This window comes from Haliaeetus albicilla, chromosome 26 (genome assembly GCF_947461875.1).
Source record: "Haliaeetus albicilla chromosome 26, bHalAlb1.1, whole genome shotgun sequence".
NCBI classification, from domain to species: Eukaryota; Metazoa; Chordata; class Aves; order Accipitriformes; family Accipitridae; genus Haliaeetus; species Haliaeetus albicilla.
Window position 1 is genome coordinate 6,123,043 of NC_091508.1, and position 24,838 is coordinate 6,147,880.

Below are 24,838 nucleotides of genomic sequence, written 5' to 3' on the forward strand. Positions count from 1 at the left end.
ACCTTGATTTCTGTATCAGCTCCCCTAAGGGTTGTGGTGCCTCCAGCTGCAGGTTTCAGTTGACATGTGGTTAACTGGGGAGGTGCTTAAGCATCTATGAAAAACAGGATGTTGCAAAGTTTAAGATGCAGACGGTGACATGAACACCATCAGCCAAAACCAGCCCCGGAGGAAGAACGGGCACAGGGGCTGTGTCTGGCACATGCCACCTGGGTTTGCTTGAAGAGCAGCAGGAGACACCTTCCACAGCACCACTGATGAGTGGAGGGCGATGTTCCCATACCCAACCCATCACACGGACCCAGGGGTGAACCTTGATTTGAGGCGCACACCCAGAGCCCATGGGTTTTGCAGGGCTTCCAGCGCATACCTGGGGTGATAAATGCATGGAGAAGACCTTGCACCAAAGAGCTGCAGAGAGACTCGACATGGTCAATGCCAACAGCTCATCTTCCCCGAGTCGGATTTTATTTACCAACTTGTTGGCTTTTGGAGGGAGGAGCTGAGAGGAGCGCAGACGCTGCGGGATGTAGGTCACTCTGGGGGTGGCACAGTGTGACAACAGGATGGATGTCATGCTTCATCTCCAGAGGTTATAAACAGCAGTGGGTAAATGCCACCGTGGCAGTAACACGGCAATTGGGTGTTTGGAGCTGCACACGGAGCAAGTACTGGTGCTGCCTGGGTTTGTGATGCATAAATTCATCTTAAAATAAGGTCCTGGAGGAGCCTGGCTGCTGAAGGGCTGGTTTCTGCTGTCCTTTTGGCTGATGTTTGACTCACCTCCTTACCCAAGCATGGGCATCTCCACGTGAGGACTGCACGGCTACAGCAGCCTCCAGCAGCGCAGCTCTGCACACTGATGCAACGTATGCAATAAATCCTTCGCTTGCTGCCTTGATATTTGCTGCTTGGAATTTTCCCTGGGTACTGTTTCCTTCTTGCATGATGAAGAAATATTGATTAATCATTCCCAACTCACCATCTCACCACCATGCAGGATTTTAATGACCTGTGTCATATCCCTCTTTCCAAGCTAGAGCATCCAGCTCTTCCAACTGTGATTTTTCCAGGATGCTGCAGAGGGGCTTTTCGAGTTCAGAGACAGGCTCCTGCTGGGTATTTCCTCTCTCCCCAAGCCATGCCTTGCTAAGGAGGCCTCGTCTTAGCTACTTCACTTTCTATCTTTCAAACAGAGGTTGGTACCAGAAAGGATCTTCCTTTCTATTCCAACCCATGAGGCATGGCATCCTTCTGCAAGGGTCATTGGCCATCCCTCTGCCATTGTATTTGCCCATGGGACAGCTAAGGTTATCATTTCCCCCATGGAAATCTCCTTTACTTAACACCACCTGGTCCTGGCCATTTGCTACTACTCATTTTATTCATGTAGTCTTAAATTTCTTCTACTGGGGTTTCAGTTTTGGGACCTCACCCTGCTCATCTGCAGGCAGCACCAATACCGAGGATTTAGGCAGCATTTCTGCCCTGTCTGTATTTGTGAAGGATGGAAGCAGACTTCACCTCCTGCTCTTCCAGGTAGACGTTAGCATGTGAGTTGCCTCTTGATTTATCCCTCGGCATGAATGAGACATACGCCATTGAGCATAGATAGGACGAAGATACCAACAAATGAGCATAGTTTTGGGGGTGGCAGATGTTTGGCTTTGCAAAGCAGCAAATGACAGAGGGGACTGTGCTCTCCTTGTCTGTCCCAGGTGGTCACCACCACCACGTGTGACTTTATTGACTCCATTTGGGCAACCTGTGTTCATCCCAGTATGGGGTCAAACAGGAGCCCATGTGCACAGAGCTCCTGAGCTTCAGGTCAGGGCTACCTGGGGGTCTATCCCCTCTGCAGTTGCAGGAAAAGAAATATTCCTCCAGCTTCATGGGGTCATGAAATCACAAAGGATGCTGCAAGGATGGTCGTTCCCAAGGACTCATCCCACAGGATGGTGGGAAATTTGGATACTCCAGGGACCTTCTGGCAGAACAGAAGCATTTTCTTTTTACACCAATATTTCCACAGCCCAGAGGAATTAAGCACAAATTAAGGGAACCACCAGGATCTGGACCATGGACCTGAGCAGGGACTGATGCGGCTCTTGCCCCAGCCGAGTCACCAGCCATGCGGGTGGTGCCGCAGCTCCCATGGGTGCTCAGCGGCAGTGGCAGCCCTGGTGGGTGCTGCTTGTCTGGGAAAGCGTGAGCTGAAAGCAAAGGGTGGGGAGGGGGAGAAGGGGAAGCCAGGGCTAAAAATAACTATTTTTGAAAGAAACAGATGAAAACCTCTTTGAAGTAGTGAGGGGAGAAGGGGAGGGTTTCCATGGAAACGGGGAAGTCTGTCTCTTCCCAAAAGAGGGGGTGGGAGATGAAGAAATAGTAAATACGGCAGAGAAATGATGCTGGGGAAGAGGATGCTGTGAGTTGGTGGCATTCCTCATGGATCGAGGTGAGGGGGCTGTGGGGTCCAAGCATGCCTGGATCCTGGTGGGGAGCAGATGGGGCTCTGACACTGCCTGCCTGCATAGCCTTGGGCATGTCACCCCGTGTCCTCCCTGTGTCATCTGCAGCCCTGTGGCTGTCACCTGCCCAAGTCACTGGTAAGAACAGAGAGCCCAGAGCTGCTGGAGACACGCTTGAGGGGCCAGGTCAGTGTCACTGCAGTGGGACATCTCCGGCCATTCCTAGCAGCTGGGCAGCAGGGATAAAATAATGAATTTTCTCCAAACCCCTTAAGAAAGTACACAAAATCTTTTTTTATTCTCCTAGGAATTTTCCACCATGGCACAGCCATTTCAAGGGGAAGCCCTGCAGGGGAGGGTGCGGTGCTGGGCAGCAGAGACACGGGCAGCAGAGACACAGGGGCCTTGGCCCCAGAGTGAGGGCAACCGGGGGCTTACGGCGAGGTTGGGGGCCAAGCTGGAGTGGGCTGGCACAGCAAGCAATTTGGCACAGCTCCCAGTCTGGCATGATCCACAATTTGGCACAGCGTATGACCTGGTGCGGCCCATAGTTTGGCACAGTTCATGATTTGGCATGGCTCACAATCTGGCACAGCCCATGGTTTGGCATGACTCACAACCTGGCATGGCCATGGGGCTGGCATGCCCCATACCTTGGCCCAGCCCAGGATTTGGCCCAGTGGGCTGGATGCTTTGTGCCATGCCACGCAGTGCCATCTCGTGGCTGAAGCTGTCACAATGCCACGGTGCCCAAAATGTTACCGTGCCCACAGTGCCACCGTGCCCATGTCACCAAGCTGTGGGCAAGGTGCTCCCCAGCCTGAGCATCCCTACTGGCTGCAACTCCTCCCGGCAGCATCTCCACGTGGGAGGAAGAGAAGAGGCAAATCATCCTCTCCAACTACTTTTCCTCCCAGCTTGTTTGCAGTCCTGCTGCTCGGTGCGGAGGGATGAACGTCTGGGGTGATGGGAACATCTCAACCCACTCCATGGCTCAGATCTGACCTTCAGCAGCTCTTAGCCCCCACCCAGCACCAGCAGAGACTTGGGCTGAGACCCACAGGGTCTAAAAATAGCCTCTGCGGAGCTGCTTGTCCCATTTGTGCTGTGACGGGAGATGCTGTCACCCTGGTCATCACCTGTACAGGGAACCAGTCCCAGGACTGGTGGCTAAAAGGAGTTGTGCCCCATCATGGCAGTGCAGAGGGGACCCTGAGGTCACCTAACTGCTCCCCCAAGGCAAAGGCAAACTGCCTACAGGTGCTAGCCACCTCCACTGGAGGTTTCTCCCATTTCCCCTTAGTCTTCTCCTCCCTAAGCTCAACAGCCAGAAGGTTTCAACTTTTGGCCCAATTTCCCCGCTTCTTGGTAAGCATCACCCCCCCCCACCCAAAGCTGGAGGAGGAGGGTTGCTCCATTGGGCAGATGGTTATGGGCTGGTTCAGACCCTGGGAAAATGAATCATTGGAGAGAAACCGAGATGTACGTCACCTCTCCTCTGTCTTGGGGTCACACGAGCAGCCCTGGCTTGGCAAAGCAGGCATTCGGTCGGCGTCTTGGATAAAGGCACTTTTGGAGCCTTGAAGCGACTGCTTTCTTGGTCCATTTGGCACGGAAGGACTGGAAGGACAGAGGGACACGGCTGGGTCCCCTCGGCGAGGAGGCGGTGGCCCGCAGCCAGCCTGCAGGGACACAGGGGCTCAGCTGACACCTTAAATAAAGCCCCAGCCCAGGGAGGGATGGGGGCACTTTACCCACACATGACGCGCAGGCCTGCGAGCTGGCAGGCTTTCTTTCCTGAGCTGAAAGCACTCGCGCCTGGCTGGAAAGAGGCTATTGATTTCTTTTCCGTTCGTTAATTTGGCTTGTCCTGTCCTTTTTGTTTGTGCAAGTGAAATAAAGCCGCTTTAAGAGCCTTTTAACCCGAGTGGCTGGAGCAGCCCAAGCAGGAGGCACCCGCCCAGGACCGATGCTCACCCTGCACCAGCCTGGCAGCGGGTCCATTAGCTCTCCTGGAGCGAGCGGCAGCCTGGCATGAAATATTCACAATCATCTTGACAAGCTCCAAAGCCCTCAAGAACTGAAGTTCTCTGCTGTGGTTTGGTTGAGCTAAATGACTTTTAGCTTCAATGAATGGTGCCCGGCTCCTCTCCACACCGGCCGTTCAGGCTGGTGGAGAGTCTGTGGGGGCAAAGATGTTGCAACTCAGAGATGAACCAAACGAGAATTCAGACTGGTACCCAAAGGAGTTATTTTTAAAATATCAGCTATTTTATTACGAAAACCACCTTGGAGAAATACAGAGGGAGAATGTGTTTAACATTAACTTCGCAGACAGGCGATATTTGCTGTTTTCCCCTTGGCCATGATGTGCCTTCCCAGGGATGAGGAGATTCTCCTGCAGACCAGGAGCCCTGCCCCACTCCTGCAGAGCCCAGCATCGCTTTTTGCTCTGCTCCTCCTTTCTTGCGTAACCTTGGGCAAACCCCTGAAACTCCTCCCGTCTCCCCAGACAGGAGGAGCTACTCTGACCTATCTCACCATGGTATTTTGGGATTCACCAGCAGCATCTGCTGTGGAAGAGCAAAGTCACTTTTTTCCCGGCTGCCTTCATTTTTAGATGCTGTGCCATCGCATCAGGGTCACCGACAACTCTCGGTGTTCCCTTCTCTTGCCACCACGCACTGAGGCGTGGGTGCTGGGGTGCTGGGGGGCCGGGAGCTTGGTGCTCTGACATAGGCAGCGGGTGGGAGGTTGGATGCTTTCCCCGGAGGGTGACTCACAGCCCCAGGAACTCGCTTACAGGTTCTAAAATGACACGGGGCCCAGTTATGTCAACACCTGCGGCTGGAAAGCCGTGGCTCAGATGGAGATGGGGGCTCAGCACCCTGCCCCATCCAACCCCACTCTGCTCGGCACCATTGTCAAGCCTTGGTCCAGCTTGGCTCTTTCTCCTGGTATGGCTGCTGGTGCCCTCAAAGTCCCTCTGGTTTTGCAGGAGGTGGCGTGGGCTCCCCAGGAGGGACACCACAGGGAGATGCCATCATCTGAGGCTGTGCAGGATGCGTGAAGGTGGTGGGACAGGATCTGTCCTCTCTGGAGGGAGCAGCTCGGTTCATGGCAGCATGGGGAAATGCTGGTGCCCATCCCAGGTGATGCAGTGTAGGACCAGGCGTGGGTCATGCTTTGCAATGTGAGTCTAGGGCTTGAGTTTTGCTGTTCTGGATGAGGCCAGTCCTGGGAACACCCTGCCCTGGGGGTTTCATCCATGCCCCCACAGCATCACATCACTGAGCATCCTCCAAACACACTACCAGCAGGTTACAGGGGAAAAAAAGGGGAAAAAAAAGAGCACATTTTTGCTTTTTGTTTGTACCGTGCAGGCTGGCTGCAAGCTCATGAATACAAGGTCTGAACAGCCCTGGGGAGCTTCCCTGGGAATAAAGGCATCAAAGCAAGGGGAGCTCATCTGCCTCCTGATGGGATCTGGGACACCCCCACACCAAGTGACTTTCCCAGGGCCACACACACAGATGGGGTAAGGCTTCTAGTCTGGGTGACTATTATAAAGTCCATTTAGATAAGAGAACTAATCAAGAAGGGACTTATTTTTTAATTATAATATTGATGCAAAGACGTCGGCTGGTTAAATCCATGTAAAACAGACAAGTGGGTGCAGTGCATCAGCTCGTCTAGTTCTCTGAAAGGCTGGGTTACGTCTGGAGTTGTCAGCGTGGCTGAGGGAGGCGAGTGCCGACACACAGACTATAATAATAGCTCCACAATTAGGATAGTGAATCAGGAGAGTGTCACTCAATTCAGAGAAATTCCCCTGATTTGCTAGAGATGGGATTTTGGCTGTTGGTAAGGAGTTGGTGCTGTTTATATGAAAAATCCCCCTGGTTTTGTAAAACCTTCACAAGGCGGCAGCAGGAATAACAACTTAGAGATTCAGCTTCACTTGAATTGTTCTCTGCCCGGCCTCAGTTTCTGCATATTGCATAAGGATTAGCCTCAGGCAAATCATTTTCTGGATTCAACCTACCCCGCTATGGCAGATCTGCCTTCAGAAAAGGCTAAAATGATGCAGATGACATTAAAAAACCCTCGTCCAGAGTAGCCTCATATCAGCTGGATGCAGGCAGTAAGAAAACCCATACGTGCAAGGGCTGTTCGTGGCAGGGAGAGAAGGATTCCCAATTTTGCCGTAGGGCTAGAAATTCATTTTCAATATTGGGATCTGGCTAGGGCTTGGGGAAATATATTTTTGTTTCAAGACCAAGAGGGGTATTGGGAGGAGCAGTGGGTGATAGCATCCCCCATACTCCCACCCCATGCTGCACCCAGTCTCTGTCTCTGTGCCACCTGCTGCTCCTGGCACCTCGGGGAGCTAAAATAATACAGTTTAGCCCTACCATGTACCCAGATCCTCCTGGCTGGCTGGGCATTACACTAAGCACTGATTTTCTTGGGTATTCAGGGTGGTCCATGCCCTCCCATCCCACCTCGGGTTGTTGTCCCTGGGGCGATCACTGGCGGCACCGATGGCTTCTTGCAAATTTGACCACTGTGTATGGGAATAGAAATATTTTACATTGCCACCTCCGGCGCTCATGTCTGCTGGGTGCCAGGCACCTTGCAGGACTTGTTGCTGCCCCGATGTTCTTCGTGGGGCCGTGGGGTAATGTCAGAGTGGTCCAAGCAGATGCATCTCCCTCATGCCCTAAGGCAGAGGTTGATCCGTAGGTCTTATATGCCACATTGGTATGAGCTTGGTCATGTCCCTCCTTTGGGGGTGGGAGATGCCTCCATGTGAAGGGAGGTCTGTAAATGTAAAGTAATATAAAATTACTGCTTTTTACATCCTCACCCCAGCCAAGAGCAGAGCAGTGTGGTCCCTGCGAGTCCCATCCTGCCCCATCTCCTTCCCTAAAGCTGCGCGGAGCTGGTGGTTCTCCACCCCCCAGATCTCCCCAAGCAGATCCAGGCTATTACCAAGAATATGGTATGGATCAGAGCCGCACGGTAAAGCAGCATCACGTATCCAGGGATATGATTATTTCCCAGTGGTTGAAATCTAGGTCTCTTGCTTGGGAGGAGGGAGGCGGGGGGGCGGGGGGGGAAGATGCTCATATTAATCTTATGAATATTCATGGAGAAGCTCTGCTGCCTTTGGAGGTTGACTACCGGGGTACGAGTTTTGGGGGCCGTAGGTGAGAGGTGCCGGCAGCGGCGCGGAGCAGAGCGGCTGCTTGTGCATTCGCCGCATGCCTGACTGCAGAGCCAATTGTAAGTTGGTGCCTTTTTCTCTCCCCCCCTCACCTTGCATCCTTTCCCCCCCTCTCCCCACCGCTGCCCTGCTTAAATACAGCCTGACCATAAACTGTGCAAATGGAGGGATTCGTGGTTTAATTTGCAAACACGACCTTGTCCTCGAGGTGTGCAACCTGAAATCTCACCCCTCTGAAATATAGGCATGGCTCCTGCCTGGGGTGGTCTGTGCAGGCAGGGAGAAAATTGAGGGTCTCTGGGCAAATCTTCTTCTTCACCTCCTCCATGCTCCCCCCCAACCCCCAAATTTGCATGAATTAACCCCGAAGATGCTTGGGGGGGGTGTTGTTTGCCAGGAAAGCATGCGATGGGGAGAAAGTAGGAGAAACTGAGTGTTGGGATGTGTGATGTCAACTCAGATGATGCCATAACCATCTCTGATAAGCACCAAACACTACTGCTTGGATTTGGACTCAGAAAAAGGAGCCTAGACCTCACGCCAAATAAAAATCAACATGTTAAAAAAAATAAGTAAATTTCTGTGCTGTTAAACAAACCTGGGGTGTTTGGGGAAGGGAGAAAGGGGAGGAGAGAGTTTACAGGCAAGAGAAAAACTGTATTCAGAAAAAAAAAATCAAGGTTGGTTGATTTTTGGTGAAATGGGGGGTTGTGGCTGCCAGATATTTTTTGCAGCAGCAGAAAGATGGTGTTTGTGGTGTTTTAGCGTGATGCTCGGATGAGCCAGGGAAGGTCAAATCAAGACGAACTCCTGAGCGAGTCGCTGGGGAGCGAGCGGTGGGGAGAAAATGCAGGAAAAGGAGAAAAACTGGGACAGATGCAACCTCCTCTCCTGTGGGCCTGGCAGAAAAGGGTTAAGCGAAGCGGTTGAATGCTGCAAGCCTTGTCAGGGTTGTACTATTTTTTCTAGTGCATAAGGAGAAGGGAGAGGAGGGTTGCACGGAAAAGGGAAATTTCCAAGAAAAGAGGGATCTGCGGCAATATCTGCACCCCGGGTGATGAGGAGAGGAACCAACAGGCATAAATGGCCTGGAGACGGCTGAAATCTTTGCCAAGGAGGTTGGGACCGCGGGGTTATTTTCCACCTGCCTCCCCTACCCGGTTCTGTAATCCTGGCTCAAAGTAGACAAGTCGAGTTGGAGCTGAAGAAGGGAGGTTAGAGGTTTTTTGATTTTTTTGTTTTTTCTTTGGGAGGGAAAAAAAATAAAGAAAAAATGAGAGGTTGGTTGGACCTCTCCGGGTTGAGCATCTCCATGGTGTGAGGCAGTGCGGGATGATGTAAATGAGCGCTCGTTAGGAGCAGGGATGCTGCCGACTCGGCATCGACTGGGAACCAGAGCCTCAACATCCCCATGAGAAATTTTGCCCACTGGAGTCGAATTCCCCTGGGGGGGGGGGTGGGTCGGCGGGGGGGTTGGCTTTTCAGAGGATGGGGAGGGTGGGTGCAGGTCGCGTGGGTCCCATGGTCGGGCCCACGATGCTTGGGGCTCCTCAGGGCTATCTAAGGGGCAGGTGGCCTTTGGGGGGGGGACACAAACAGGGACCGATGGGGGGGGGGGGTCAGTCTCACGGATAAAGCTAGAGCCTCCCGAATCACCCGGGAATGTGCCGCGATGGCGTGTGAGTGCTGCACCCCGTGGGTACCACCGACTCCCGGCTGCTCGGCGGTGGTGGGAACCCACCGTGGCTTTGCAGAGCCTCAGCGGCTGAGGGGGGCTGCGTCGTTGTTCCCCCCCCCTCCTCCCCTTCGCCTGGCACCAGCTCCCACGGGCAGCCCGGCCCTGCTGCACGCCGTGGCGTTGAGCGAGAGCGGAGGGAGATGGGGCTCTGGTTTTTTCCGCCTTGCCGCTAGCGCACTCTCGCCCTCCTCTCGTGTTGCAGTGCAGGTTGGCCAGGCAGCGGGCAAACAGCTCACGGGGAGGAAAAAAGGGGTGCCTGGAGGAGCCGGGGCTTTGCAGATGCTCCTTTCGAGCCCCCAGAAGCTTGCTACCTTCTTGGTGTTTTTTCCAGGCGATGCCACACCTCCCGAGGACACTGGGGACATCGGGTTTTGCTGAGCTTAGCATCTTTTCACCGTCGTACCGAAGGCATCAGACAGACGCTCATCTGCCCTGAAGTGCAGATCTGCAACAGCTACCGAGAAGACTCTGTCTCTCTGTCTCTCTGTCTCTCTTTCTCTCTCTCTCCAGTCCAAACCATTACAAGACCTGACTTCCACCATCTGGGAATCTAACCCCTTTTATGTCCCTTCTCCTTTTTCTACGATGACTCACCATTATTTTTAACTTTGAAGAGAGAGGAAATTATGGGGATCTTGGAAGCCTGTATTTCTCTCTAGGATTTCCCCAGGGTCAGATAATCGGTGTTACTAAGAGACACTAAGATTTGGCTTCTCCAGGTAATGTGATTTGTTTTCTGTGTGCCATGGTGGTTTGCAGAGAATGACAGGAGCCGGGACACCAGCGGTCGAGGAGGGGGACTGCAGTGGTCCGCGGGGCAGCTTGCATCGGCATCGGCGGCTCCAAATTCAGGCAGCCGCAAAGCTTGCCCGGTTGGCTGCAGGCAGGGAGGGCAGCATGTCGCCTTGCCGCTTTATGGCCAGAGCAGGAGGATCGGGAAGGTGTCGAACTTAAAACTGAAGTTAGAGCTTTCCTAGAGGGTAGATTGCCTGAGATTGCACGGTTAAATGTTAACCCTTAGCTGCATGCCTGGAAATGAGCTGAGCCTGGTCTGCCTCTCCCCGGCACCCCACAGGGTCCCCTCACCACTTTAGGGATGGATGGGGTTATTTTTTCTTCCTTCCTTTCTCTTCCCTTCCTCCCTCTTTTTAATTTTTTTTTTTTAAATTGGAATTTTTATTGTTAGCCAAAAAAAGTTCTGGTTTGCCAATGCCAGTTTTTTCCACGCTGGTTTTCAATAGGTGACAGTTCCTCAGGTGTTTTCTCTCTTCCACCTAATGGGTTTAGATGGGAGTTTTTGAACTCTGTCCCAGAGAAGGCGAATTAACCCCCCTGAGGAAGAGGATAGACATGCTAGTGAAGGGAGCTGCTCTCCTCCCCCCAACTTTATTTCATCTCTCTCTTTCTCAGCAGGGGCAATTTTCTTTCTTTTTTTTTTATTTTCTCTTTTTTTTTATCATCCCTTCGCCTTTTCATGAGACACTTCCAAACCTACGTACCTGTCCTTCTGCAGGATAGTAGCCCTGCCCTGAATCCGATCCCACCACCGGGCACTGGGAAGAGTTTAGCATAAGGATTTCTTTTAAAGCCCAATATGACAGTTGCTACTGGAGATCCTGCAGATGAAGCTGCAGCTCTTCCCGGTCACCCGCAGGACACGTATAACCCTGAGACCGACCATGAATGCTGCGAGAGGGTAGTCATTAATATTTCGGGTCTGCGCTTTGAGACACAGCTCAAGACACTAGCCCAGTTTCCAGAGACCTTACTAGGGGATCCTAAAAAGAGAATGAGATATTTTGACCCACTCCGGAATGAGTATTTCTTTGACCGGAACAGACCAAGCTTTGATGCGATTTTGTACTATTACCAGTCTGGTGGGAGGTTGCGGAGGCCGGTTAATGTGCCCTTAGATATCTTCTCGGAAGAGATTCGTTTCTATGAACTGGGGGAAGAAGCGATGGAGATGTTTCGGGAGGATGAAGGCTACATCAAAGAAGAGGAAAGACCCTTGCCTGAGAACGAGTTTCAGAGACAAGTGTGGTTGCTCTTTGAGTACCCTGAGAGCTCAGGCCCTGCCAGGATTATAGCTATTGTCTCCGTCATGGTGATTTTAATCTCCATCGTCAGCTTTTGCCTGGAAACTTTGCCCATTTTTCGGGATGAGAATGAAGACATGCATGGCAGCGGGCTGAGCCATCCCCCCTACTCCAACAGCAGCATGGGGTACCAGCAGTCCACCTCTTTCACAGACCCCTTCTTCATCGTGGAGACACTTTGCATCATCTGGTTCTCCTTCGAGTTCTTGGTGAGGTTTTTCGCCTGCCCCAGCAAGGCTGGTTTTTTTACCAACATCATGAACATTATAGACATCGTAGCCATCATTCCCTATTTCATCACCTTAGGGACGGAGCTGGCCGAGAAGCCGGAGGATGGTCAGCAAGGCCAGCAAGCCATGTCCTTGGCCATCCTTCGAGTCATCCGCTTGGTGCGGGTCTTCAGGATCTTCAAACTCTCCCGACACTCCAAGGGGCTGCAGATCCTGGGGCAGACTCTCAAGGCCAGCATGCGGGAGCTGGGCCTCTTGATATTTTTCCTCTTCATCGGCGTCATCCTCTTCTCCAGCGCCGTCTACTTTGCTGAGGCTGACGAGAGTGAGTCCCAGTTCCCGAGCATCCCCGATGCCTTCTGGTGGGCCGTGGTTTCCATGACGACTGTTGGCTACGGAGACATGGTCCCCACAACCATCGGGGGGAAAATAGTGGGTTCCTTATGTGCCATCGCTGGCGTGTTAACGATTGCCTTACCGGTGCCCGTCATAGTGTCTAACTTCAATTACTTCTACCACCGGGAGACGGAGGGAGAGGAGCAGGCTCAATATTTGCAAGTAACCAGCTGCCCAAAGATCCCCTCTTCCCCTGACCTAAAGAAAAGCAGAAGTGCCTCTACGATTAGTAAGTCTGATTATATGGAGATTCAGGAAGGCGTAAACAATAGCAATGAGGATTTTAGGGAGGAGAACTTGAAGACAGCCAATTGCACCCTAGCTAACACAAACTATGTGAATATCACCAAAATGCTAACCGATGTCTAGTCGCTAAAATCTAGTAACGTATTTAAAGCTGAAGTGGAACAATTGCAGATATTGAGTGCTGCTCTGCATTGTAGTTAATACAGTATTTTCTACGGTGTATATTTGGTTCTGCATGGGAAGCAATAGCTGTGTAAGTGACTTTTAACCTTTGATTTCCACACCGAATAAGCGTTCGTGCAGAAAAAACCCCAACAAACCATTTTGTTTCCCTTCTCCCATCCCAGGCTTGTGGGTTTCCAAAGATACGGAACGGTTGGGCATTTCGAGCAATGGGATGGGGATGCGGGGGGCAGCTCCGGGCCATCCCAGGGTACCACGAACGCCTGTCCCTGTCCCGTGGAGCTGGGTGACAGCCAGCTTCCAGGCGTGGGGAACGGCTGGGAAAGGTCAGGCAGAGCTTAATGAAGGGAAGATGCAGTCGTGTGTCCGAATTGCTTGAAGGCTCGGGTTTCCGCCCTGGGAATGCCAAGTGCGAACGCATTGCCCAGGCTCATGTTTCATAACTGAAAATGCTGCATGCTGCAATAGTTTCAGCCACTGCAGTATGCCAGTGTGAGGCCCAGGGGAGGGATAATTAGTATGACGACACATTATTTATTAAGTCTTAAATTTTCTATGCTAGGCATCGGGAGGGATGAGTAAATAAATCAAGCGCTTGGATTTTATTTATTTATTTAGATGACACTTCCATCACCAATATTTCCAGGATCACCAAAGACACCTCCACTGACACATTGAAAATGAGTTGGAAAAAGCATCTTTTTTTATATCTATATATAAAACTGGAGCAACTATGCTGTGGCCTATAATATATTTATACTGCAGTGAAATTTAACCAGTAATACAGTACAGCTGCATGGATATTTGTTGCATGAATCTGAATATTTAATACACACACAAATATATATTTTCTTAGTAGACTATACAGTATTCATGTTTATAGTGTTTATAGATTCTCCGGTGGCTCGAAGGAGATTCATGGGAGCTAAAAAATCTCCATTGTATTTAAAAACTGGATGGGGAAGGCATGTGCTGACAACAGTTTGATAGATAATAAGGCAAAGCCTGAGTGTCCGAGCATCCAGACACAAGAGCCAACTAACGCAAGCGAGGGAAGGTGAGCTGAAAGTTAAACACCTGCACTCATTATGGGGCGAGTAATTAGTCATTAATCTTGGTGCCATGAGCAGAAACCACGGTGGATCAGAGAGGGCATGAGGAGCAGGTGGAATAGCAGGTACTGGCTCTCCTGACTTGTTTGTTCAGCAATTTTCAGCCGTTTCCCATATAATTATCATGTGTGTGTATATAGATATTTAGAGAGCGACTATAGGGCCAAATCCTCAGCAAATGTGAGCACTTGGGGCATCAGGGGCTTCCCAGTTCAGGGGTGCCGGGATGGTGGGACATGGGCTGGAGCAGGATGACCTGTCCTGTGGCACCCATGGGATCACCAGGGAAGGGTGCGTTTTGGGCTGGAAAAATCCTTTTCAACCATGTAGAGCCTCAGGGCTGGCGGTTTATTCCCTTATGGTGGAGAGGGCACATGCTGAGGGTGGGCTGGATCCGAGCTGGCGCCTCTGAGCCTTTGCTTTGCCTTCTTCCAGGGTTTTTAGGAGGGGTGAGTCGAGATGCAGAGACCCTGAGGTTGTTTCTGCTTTGTCTTCATTCCCAGTGTTATTTGGGGATTGGTGGGAGCTGTCGGTCCAGGGGGATCTCGTCTGCTTTCCCCACCCCCGTCTGGATTTCTTTGTGTTTTTCCCCCCATTGCTGACAATCCATGGGGACGGGTGCCCTGTTCCTCTGCCAGGTGAAGGAGAAGGATGCAAACCTCTTCCAAGATTGTGGTCGAGCAAAGACTCCCTGGGGTGCGGGATGGGGTTTAGCAGCCTGTTGAGTTGGGGTGAATTTGGGCTGAATTTGGGCACGGCCAGTGCTGTACCGCTGCGGTGAAGTTTGGTCACAAGGAGGGAACCCCATTGCAGAGCGTGCGAGGGAGGTCAATCAGAACCTTCCTGAGCTCAGAGAGGAAAACCATACTAATAACAATAAAATAAACGGTGCTAGCGTATTCTACAGCAATGGTTCAAAATGCTGCTTTAGGGCCGGATCCATCTCTCGTGCTGATGTGGCTCCACTCAGCCAGGGGGAATCACTCCTCATTTTTATTTTATTGATTGCTTGATTCAGGCCTGGCTATAATTAATACCAAGTGTCCATGGTTAGCGCACGAGAGTCCTGGCTTCTGCTTGGTGCAGAGGACCAGCAGCATCAATGCATTGGGTCTCAAAGGTGCTCAGCACCACACAGCATGGGGCCCCCGGCCTGTCTTTATTTACGTCTCATTATATTAGGAACCCTCTCCTCCCTCTTTGCTGCTGCAGCTCTGAAATGGGAGCCCCTTGAAACCCATTGACACCTTAAACACACACAAAAAGAAGCAACTCAACCGAAAGCAATAAATCTCTGCTTCTGAAGCTCCTGTCGAATGGGATGGGGCTGGCGTGAGTCGCTGCCTTGGGCATGATTCCCAGGGTGGTCAGCCAGCCAGCTTCCATTGATCTGGCTCATGGTGGGTCCATGGGGATGTGAGCTTGCATGGGGTAGCTGCCTGATGCACTGGGATGCTGCCCACCCACCCATGGGTGCCACTAGCACTGGGCGATCCCATCCCTGGTGTGTGGGAAAGTGCCGAGGGCAGGTTGCTGCAGGTTTTGGGGGAGGATGCTGGCACTCAATGAGACTTTGCAAAGTGTCCCGTTGTTTAATGCCTGTGGACTTCGGATGATTTCGGGGGAGCGTTTGCCAAAGTATTGGGTGCATCTTGGGAGTGTGAGTGCTGTTGTGGTTTGGTAAGGAGGAAGAGCACGGGTTTTTTGGGAGAGGTGTTTTGGGCACGGTGTCCCCATGGGCTTTCCAAGGCTGGGCAGGAGGTGAGAGCTGGTCCATGAGCAGGATCAGACACACCCAAACCCACACACCAAGCTGGGGGTTCCTTGCTGCCTTAGGGCCACATCACAGGGATGGACAGGACCAAAGAGCAAGAGGCCACATTCTTCCCCTTGTCACCAATGTGAGCTGGCATCCATTCCCATGGCAGAGGCCAGCACCACCAGTTCCTTCCTTAGGACGGCTCCTGCACCTTTTGCATTGACCCAGGCAGAAGTTCCTGGGGAAAACGAGCCCTGTTGGGAGAGCATCTCTGGGCTGCCCTTGGCACTGTGTTTGGGAAATAGGGAAAACACCAGGATAAGCGCTTGGATGTTTGGCTCAGGGCAAAAAAGGGGGCCGTGGCTGGAAGCAATCCGTCAGGCTGCACAAAACAGAAGGGTCCAGGTTTCTCCCCCGCACAGAAGAATGGTTCCCCTATAGCTTTTAATGGGATTTGTGCCTGCAGGTCGGAGCTCTAGTGCTATTTCTAGCTTTGCTTCTGACTCACTGATGTGATCTTGAACCAGTTTTTCAGGAGGAGACTGTGATTTATTTTTTTTTTCTTGAGGAATTTGATTTGAGAGATTCTGGGCCTGTTTCTGCAGAGATGCTAAGCATCCAAAACTCCCCTTGACTCTGAAATAGTGCAAAAATGAGCTGCAAAGTGGCTCAGACTGAGGATGCTAAATTAGGGACCGGGGAAAGGAAGGGTCCCACAATCTACGTTAGATTTCATCGGGCCACCTAATGTAGGTGGTCTGGTTCTTCTCCTCCTCCCGTGGAGATGTTTGCCTCTCTGCAGGCGTGGGATGGAGGACTGAAGCTCTCTGGTCTGCAGAGGAGCTCCTGGGTTGGCACCCAGAGGAGACAATACATGTATTTTAGTTTTATCTTTTGTGCCATGGTTTTGGAGAGATGGAAAGTGGTGATTACAGTGCGGGTTGTCTTCCAACACCCAACCACATGCCCAAGCCTGCAAGCAACCCATCAGCACTTTAATATCTTCCAAAATCTCTGCTAAGGGCAATGGGGTGAGGCTCATATACTGGCTGGACACCACCAAGTGATTAGGGCTGCTAGGAAAAAAATCATCTTTACGGGTCAATGTGTTTTATTGGGAAAACTAATCCTTGCAGCTAAGTTTTGTGTCGAAGTCCTACAGGTTTGAATGCTGAGCTAGACAAAGAAAGAGATCTCTAGATTGGCATTATGAGAGTATAGCACGTGGGTGTATAAATATGGGCATATTTGTGCATAAATACACAGAAGGAGAGAAAAAGACAGAGGAGGAGGAGGTATTTCAGGAAGGGCCTTGCTTTGTTATCAGATAATTCCTGGGTCAGCCCTTGAAATTGCTGCCAAAGTCTTTTAGCTTTTCCAGAGCTTGAAATACACTTAGGGGTGGGCTAAAGTGAAGAAGGAAATCCCGATCTGGCCTTGGAAGTGGGAGCATCCTGAGGGGCTGGTGCCGTTTGGCTCTGTGCATCCCTCAGCAAACTGGCAGCTTTGCAGCATCTCTGCTCTCGATCCTGAATCCCCGGCTTGGGCCCGTCACGACTGTTTCTGTGACTGTGCAGGGAAAGCCAAGCAGAAGTTGAAGGGATTTGTTTGCGATGCAAGTGCTGTGCCGCACTGGGTGGGGTTTTTCAGTTTTGTTTTGGTTTGGTTTTTTTTTTTGTAATGGCTTTTAAGTCCCTTGAACCATGCTGGCTTTTGGTCCCATGGTGGTGGCAAGAAGCATCTCCCTGTTTTGGAGCCAGGGTGGGTTTATCTCAAGTTCTACATCCATGGGGAGGGATCCCAGGGTTTTCCTCTCTCTGTGGGAGTTTGTCAGCGTGCTGCTAGGGTGAAAGGGGCTGAGGGGTGAAGAAAGAAGGAGTAGGCCCCAAACCACTTCATTTTGCACCCAAAAAAAGGCTGTGGCTTCTTCCCTGCACCCCTGGCAGCATCTGACCTCCTCTGCATCTAGTGCATCCCTTGGTCCCTCCTGTTGGGGACCAGCTGCTGCCCTGAGCCCCAAGGGGAGACAAGAGTCCCCTCCATCATGCACGGGCCACTATTCTGTCTCTGGCCAAAGCACTGCCCTTCCCCAGGTCCTGTGTGAACGGCACCCCACAGCCTCGGTCTCCCCATGATGTTACTACATTTGGCTGCCCAAATTTCATCCCCCCTTCTCAGAAATGGGTGTTCTGATCCTGCCACATCCTATTATGGGGGGAGAGGGACAAGCCTCCAGCGGTGTAAATCACCCCTGAAAGCACAACACTGATTTACACCCAGGGAGGAGATCCCCCAGCCCAGTTGTATGTGATGAAAGATAAATTCCTTATCAGTGTTCTTCCTCTGACAGGGGGGACGATTTGGCTTGTAGGAGCTGCTGGACAACATGTAACCATGGCCTCATCGCAAGGTCCATATGTGTGTTTAAACCCCCGTGGGGCTCATGTCCCCTTCCCAGCCCTGCCTGGCTGTCCTGAGCCTGGGTTGGTCTTTTGGAGTTTTGGAGCTTGTTTTTTGTTTTGGTTGTATTTTGGGTTTTTTAAAAATTATTATTCTGTTGCCTATAAGACTGTAATTATCCATTTGCACTTGCTCCCTCATTGCTTGAGACTGCGCTCTTGTCCTCCAATGTCATACGCTGAAGCACAAGGGGAAAAAATGGGTATTGGATCAACCCTGTGTGTGGTGCCTAATTCGAGCGAATCAATAGGAAGAGGAAATCCAAGAAGGACTCATCCTAAGGATGCTGGAGCTGAACCTTTTGTTTCCATGGTTACGGGAGAAATGGGACCAGGAATGGAGAGAGGCCTATAAACTGTTAAAGGAGGACTCGTGGGAATTTCAAGTCATTTAACCATGCGTTTGCTAGACAAAACTTTAGACACCAGCTGTATCTGAATTGCACAGTGTGTATAGACGTTACTGCTCTTATTGACAATGCGGGGGTGTCCTGGGGGTCAGGTGGATCTACGGGCTGAGAGGCACCCGAGTCAATAAGGCTGACTGTTGTATATAGGTATACAGATCTGTGTACATACATATTCCAAATGAGCATTTGCTGTCTGGTTTATCATGAGTGTATATAATTTATTCTTCACAGATTATCACGATTTTTGTAAATATCGGCACTAACTAAGAGAAAATAAATATGTATATTATTGAGGAGTTATCTTGATATCAGTTCTGTGGAGGGTGGGAAAGAAAAAGATAAGCAACTATATTTTTGGTAGGCTGGGTATTTTTTTCTGTATATCTAAACCTTCTGTGAGAAAAGAAGGAAACAGCCTGAACCATGGAAAAATCAGTTTGTGCTCCACCATCAGCTGGTCTGGAGGGGCTGTTGGAGGGGGAAACCCCCTGGGAGGAGCTGATGGGTCTCGGTGGTGGGCACTGGCGAGGATGGACACGCCACATGGTGTGTTCGGAATCCCCCATGGGATTTACTCCAGAAAAACTCCAGAAGCAACACAGGTGAAGGGGAAGGGGCTGGAGCCGGGGTCAAAGCCACATACCCCATTGTTCCCCACTCCACCAACTTGGATATTGGCCATGTCCGAGCAGATAATGGGGAACGGGTGGTGCTGGGGGATAAACCTGCTCTGGGCAAACCTTGCAGGCACTCAACTGGTATTTTATTAAGCTGGTGATCCCTCTTGGAAGAGGGAGAAGCAAACAGGCAGGGACAGTGCTAGTAGCACGTCCTCTGTGGGGCTACAAACCTCATGTCCCCAGAGGTGTAGGATCCTAGTAGAATCTCTGGCAGGGAACGGGAATGGACTCCCCTGGGACGGCATTGGCTCCTCTTGCAGAGGAATGGTTTGTTTGGTCCATCCCCAGGGAGCAATTGTAGCAGTATTTTCTCCTGCTGTTTTGTCTTCTCCTCTCCTATAAGTGTCTTGGGGCAGCTAAGGGCAGGGAAAGGGTTGGGGGTACTTGGTATTTGTGTTTCTGGGTTTGCTTGGTGGCTTTCACAGGCAACACCTCTGCTCTGGGCTTCCCTTCTTTCAGGGTAGAGCCAAGGAAGGCCACCTACTCTGCACTCACGGGATGGGGAGTAAAACGTAAGGAGAAGAGATCCTTCTTCTCCCATGGCATGGGTTGGTCCTGCTTGGCTCTGGGAAGTGGCACCACCTTGTAACCCGAGGGTTAGCACAGCAGTGCTAAACCTCCATCTCAACCACCCCCGAATCACCTCGTATTGGTCATGGAGGAGCCCCTGGTGCAGGCTCAAAGTCAGAGTCCTTGGGTTCAAGTGTCACTAGTGCCAGTAAGGCCACTGTGTGACCCAGGGGATGTCATGTCCCATTCTGTGCCTCAGTTTCCCCATCCGTAACACAGCTTGCTAAGCTGTCTTCAAGGACCCAGCAAATTGCAGAGCTTAGCTCAATATTGGGACTGCAAAAATGCATAAATGCGTGACTGAACCCATGGATGGATGTTGTTAGGAGGAGAGGAGGTGTTTAAGAGCAGCCAATTCTGAACATTTAAGTATGGAAAACCATTTGAGTGCACAAAAAGTAACAAAAGTATTTATGAGCAATACATCCTGAACAAAATGTCACAGTATTTGCTATAACACTGAGTGGAAGCAATCCCCAAACTGGGCCAGTTTGTGTTCCTTGGCCCCATTTCCAAGCCCAGGAGAAGCTCCAGCCAGCTTCAGCAGATGCCCAACCCTTCCCTTATCTGTGTCCTGTTGGCTTGTGGGCTCATAAATATCTAAACACAAAGCGGTACAAGGAGTTTGCAGAATAGAGTCTGCTCTGCACAGGCTTTCCAAAGAGATGGCAGGAGGAGGCTGCGAGGCAGATACAGTAATTATTTTAAATTGCTGGTCTATCAGCGTGCTGCACCATCCCAGCCGTGCTTGGAGGATGCAGGAGATGCCGTCAGGGGTGTTGCATCCTCCTGCCAGCCAAGCTGCTTGTGCTTTTATACCATTCAGAGACAAGGAGAGGGATGGAAGAATTATACAGTCCGACATGGAGACCTCCCCACGCTTGGGCAGCCCTTTCGGCCCCACGATCAGCAGCTCCCAGCCTGTCATCCCAGCTGCGGCAAGCGGCTGATCCCCGCCGAGTGCAGCCTGGCTGGTTACGCCTGTGCTAAATGACCTACTTTCCTCCACTTTCTTTGCTGAGTGTTGCCTCTCTGCCAGGCAAAACCCCATGAAACCCCTTCACAGATCTGCTCCCGAGCTCATAAATTAAAGAGACCTCCAAGGTGGCACAGTGATGCTCTTCGGTGCCGGGAGGACCAAGCCGCACGCCTTTGCAAAAGCTCCTCTCCCTGCTGAGGGGCTCAAGCCCTCAAAGTCCTGCTCATTTACATTGAGGGAAGGAAAAGATTCAAGTGCCAAGAAAGCACTACCTCTCTTACTTGTCCTGGAAAGCTCAGGATGCTCAACCCCCCCCCTACAGCCCATCACATGTGCCCCAGGGACAAGTGGGAACTTTTAGCCCTCCTGGCTGCCTGTTAACGAGTCTGCTTCCATTTGGCAAAGTGGGCACTTGGCTTCTGAAAGCACCTCCCAGACCAGAGCTGCTGCGAAGGGGCCATTAAGTAAGGTGCTGAGAGCAGGGAAGGGAAAATGATCCTGCGCCCTGGATGCTGCCGCCCTCCCAGTGATGCTCTGTGGATGCCCAGGGTGCTGGACCTGGGTGGGATCTGATGCAGAGTTGAACCATCGCTGCAGTAGCACCGCTGATTCGGAGTAGCCTTAACCAAGCATCTAGGTGCAAAAAATTCGCAAGGGTGGGCGTGTGAATTGGGGCCCCCGCAGCCTATCTTTAGGTAACCTCTAGGCAAAGGTTCAGCACTTGCACAGCTCTCACTGAGATGCACATTTATCCCGCAGCTCTGGAAATCAGGCCAGGTCCCTCTTTCTCCTTCCCACTTTCTCCTTACTCCTTCTTCTCCCTCCTTTGCATTTGTGCTGGGTGTTGAAAAACCTATTCCTAGGAGCAGTGCTTTCATCTGCACCCTGGCATAGTGTATGGGGCAGGAGAAGGGGGGCTTTAGGCGAATGAAAGCAATATCTGGGTGTATTAAAGAAACATAAAACTACACTTATACAGATGCAGACTTGAGTCTGCTGAGGCCCTACATCTATGAAGCATTAGCACAGACGAAATAACGAGGCATGATCCAAGGATTAAAGCCAGCTGTACCCAAATATTTAGAGATACCCCAATATTTAGGCCCCTTGCTCCAATGTTACCCCCATTTCATGGGGAAGGCAAGGACCCAGCTGCCTTTCTCAGCCTGGCGTGCTGAGGTCCCGCTTGGATGTCATGGTGCCCAGTGCCTCTCTGTGCTGGGGAAATGCAGAAAGAGCCATGGTGAGACAACCTCAACATTTTATCCTAAAAAAATGGTGGGAGAATCTGGGTCCAGGTTGTCTGGGAGATTTCCAAAAGTCTCAGCAGGTTTGCCCCCTCCTGCTCTCTGTGGCTTGCTGTCACTGGGGCAAAGCTTGCTCACTGCCCTGGGTGCAGAGACGAGATGGCGACATTGATCCAAGCCACAATTGCACGATGCTCCACAGATGAGTCTTTGGGAGGTTATTGGTTTTGAAGGATGACTTGCTGAGTTCGTAGGGACCAAAGGGGATCGGGCACTGCAGCCTTGGGGTTCGCAGAGAAACCCCAGGGCTGGTGAGAACCCGGGGAGTTTGTCTGGCTGTTGCTTTAATGCAGCCAAAATCAGCTCCTGGCAAGAGCAGCGCAGGGTTTTGGGGAGCCGGAGATGCCAAGGTCATCCTGCTCCTCACATCCACGCAGAGATCAGCTGGGCACAATCTACCAGCTGCCCCCGCATCTGCCGCAACCTCCTTCCCACAATCGCCTCTCCGGTCCACAGGCACCGGGCAGGATCAGGCCCCAAGGACATGTTTTTCACCCAGCAAGAGGTGAAGGTGGGGGGTGGGCAAGAGAAGCAGAACAAATCTATTCTGCCAGGCACCTGCTCCCTGCCTTGCAAAAAAATGCCGATGGCGCATCATTTGAGAGTGTAGCCTTTTCCGCTTAGGCGTGGGGTTGTCTTCTCCTGTCCTTTTATCCTTGGCTAATTAAAGGCAAATCTCTGCCGAAGGAACACAGTTCTTCATAGTTGAGCCTTAATAACTAGAAAGTGGCTGCAAATGCTCAGAGCCAGCTGCAGAAATCCTGGGCAGAAATAGCATTTTTATCTCGCGGTTCACCAGCTTTGGCTCCGGGGATAATAAATTTCTGAGTTGTAGAAGGAGGCAACAGTGGATACAGCCTCATGTTGTCCGAGTTTACAAAAGGATCAGTTGGATGCACCAACTAAACTCCCAAGTCATCCCTGTGGGGAGGACCTCGGGGATGATGAGGCCATGGTGAGGTCCCACCAATCCCCGGGGATGCTGTGGGGAACAGGCTGGGTGAATCCTATCTGAGCAAACGAAGGTGTTTGCTGGTCTCTGGGCAGGCAGTTCTAGGTGCAAGTCCTCTCATCCCCAAGGAGATATCTGCAGGCAGCTGGAGCCCATCTGGAAAGCGCATCACCCCGCTCTAGCTGCTGTAAAGGGAGGCTGGTCCCAGGTCCCTGATGTTGGGTGAGATCTTTGAGATGGATCCTGGGGAGCCCAAAGCCAGGCTGGAAAGGTGGAAAGGGTGGAGGGAAGATGGATCACAGCGCTTGCCTTCCCATTTTACTGCAGCCGCTCTCTGCCCCCTGCCAGCACTGGGCTGGTGGAAGGGCTTTGCTCCAAACTTCATGTTTTATCCCCGTGGGAGGGCTGGGCAGGCGCAGGGCAAAGGAGCAATGCTGAAAGCTGTTTTTCCAGCTTCAGCTGTCTACAACCAAGCAGACTGGTCTGCTGGGGTCACCTGGGGCTCAATGCACTCAATGGAGAGACTGGCACCTCCAAGGGATGGAGGGATGAGGCTCCTCGTGGCTGTTGGCCTCCCTCCAGCAACTGCACAGGCGGTCCAGATGGTTGCAACTTCTTCCACTTCCAGACTAGTGTGATCCACACTCTTGAGCATTCACATGCTGGTTATTTCCACTCTTTAAAAGGCAGAAGGAGATTTTAACCCTGAAGGACCTCCATCAAATAAGAAGAATGCTCTGCACTTGTATAACATCTCCTAGCCAGGCAGCCTGAAGCACTTTACTCACAAATGTTTTTAAAGGTTTTGGGTTACTGTAATGCCCTGAAACCCTTAAGGATGAAAAAAGCCAGCGGAGCATTTGGTATAGTAAGGCATAATTTCGTGAAGACAGACACAAACAAAAAAAAAAAAAGGTTGTGGCATCCAATAAGGCTGGCAAGAAGTAGGCATTGATAGTAACTATTATTATTCTGATGATGATGTTATGTGGCTCTTACACAGTGCTTTTCATTAGTAGCTCTAAAGTGCTTTAGGAAAGAAGAGATTCAGATGTCTCGACCGTCTGCAGCGATTTCAGCAGAGGAGCACAAGTGATGGTCTTATGCAGAAGCTCTTACTGCAGCTTTACTGGTTGCAGGGCAAGGGCCTCCTCTGCTCAGCTCCCAGCCACTCTAATGGCATTTGATTTATTATTCAGCTTCTAGAAGTCTCCCTGTGCTACACAGCCCAGGGATGTGGTCCTGACAAACCAGTGCAGAGCGAGGGGGACACCCCCTCCATGAGTAACCCCCTCCCTTACAACCCCCCCCAACATTCCCATTTGACCTGCAATGAATGCAGCAGACTGATGCTAAAATTCCCAGTATTTTTGGCCATTTGGCCATTTATATGAGCAGCAGCCTTCCCACAGTGGGGAGGAATGTGAGGTCCCTGTGGCGGGGGGGACACCCCCATGGCTTTTGTCTGCCACCCTGGAGGGGTTTTCTCCACACAGGCTGTGCAAGGACGGAGAGAAAGGTCATTGCAAGAGCTCACTGGCACGGCCCTGCAGTACAAATTCTCCTCCCGTCTTCCTCCCCGCTCTGGCTGGGGGCCAGGCAGGTAACATTAGCTGCCCTCCACCACAGCCCTGTGGATGAGGGTATGAGCTCGGGCTCCAGGCACCTGAGCCTGTCCCTGAAGCAGCAGTAGCTCCGTCCTTGCAGCGCTGGGCAGAGCAGCCTCCTCTGGGAAGGTCCATCCTTGCCTTCACGCTGCCCGCAGCATCCGCGGGCAGGGAGGAGCGGCTGAAAATGAACTGGCCTCATGCACCGGCTCGGTGAAAACCCTGCTCTGAAAGCAGCAAAAGCCCAGCCCAAAGGCAGCTGGTGCCTGCACCTCATTTTTGGGGCCCCTGGGTGCGCTCCGAACCCATACAAATGCTCCTGGGTGCTGCTGACATTCAGCCCGCATCGGAAGAAGCCCCAGTTTGACAACAGGCGGCACAGGGGTGCTGCTGACTGTCTGCAGGGGGGTTTG

General features: G+C 51.6%; 1 protein-coding gene across 3 annotated transcripts; it reads left to right on the forward strand.

The window, feature by feature from the left end:
• The first annotated feature begins 7,639 nt into the window (after positions 1-7,639).
• On the forward strand, positions 7,640-18,626 carry KCNA2 (potassium voltage-gated channel subfamily A member 2). Of its 3 annotated transcripts, none has more exons than XM_069770532.1 (4): positions 7,654-7,757; positions 8,668-8,912; positions 9,768-10,155; positions 10,847-18,626. In XM_069770532.1, the coding sequence occupies exon 4, from the start codon at positions 11,031-11,033 to the stop codon at positions 12,528-12,530; it is 1,500 nt and encodes a 499-aa protein (XP_069626633.1). In that variant the 5' UTR covers positions 7,654-7,757; positions 8,668-8,912; positions 9,768-10,155; positions 10,847-11,030; the 3' UTR covers positions 12,531-18,626. The 3 variants fall into 3 exon arrangements, with proteins under 3 accessions (XP_069626632.1, XP_069626633.1, XP_069626634.1); XM_069770533.1 differs by having other exon boundaries at positions 10,950-18,626; XM_069770531.1 differs by lacking the exon at positions 8,668-8,912 and having other exon boundaries at positions 7,640-7,757; positions 9,768-18,626.
• The last annotated feature ends 6,212 nt before the right edge of the window (positions 18,627-24,838 follow it).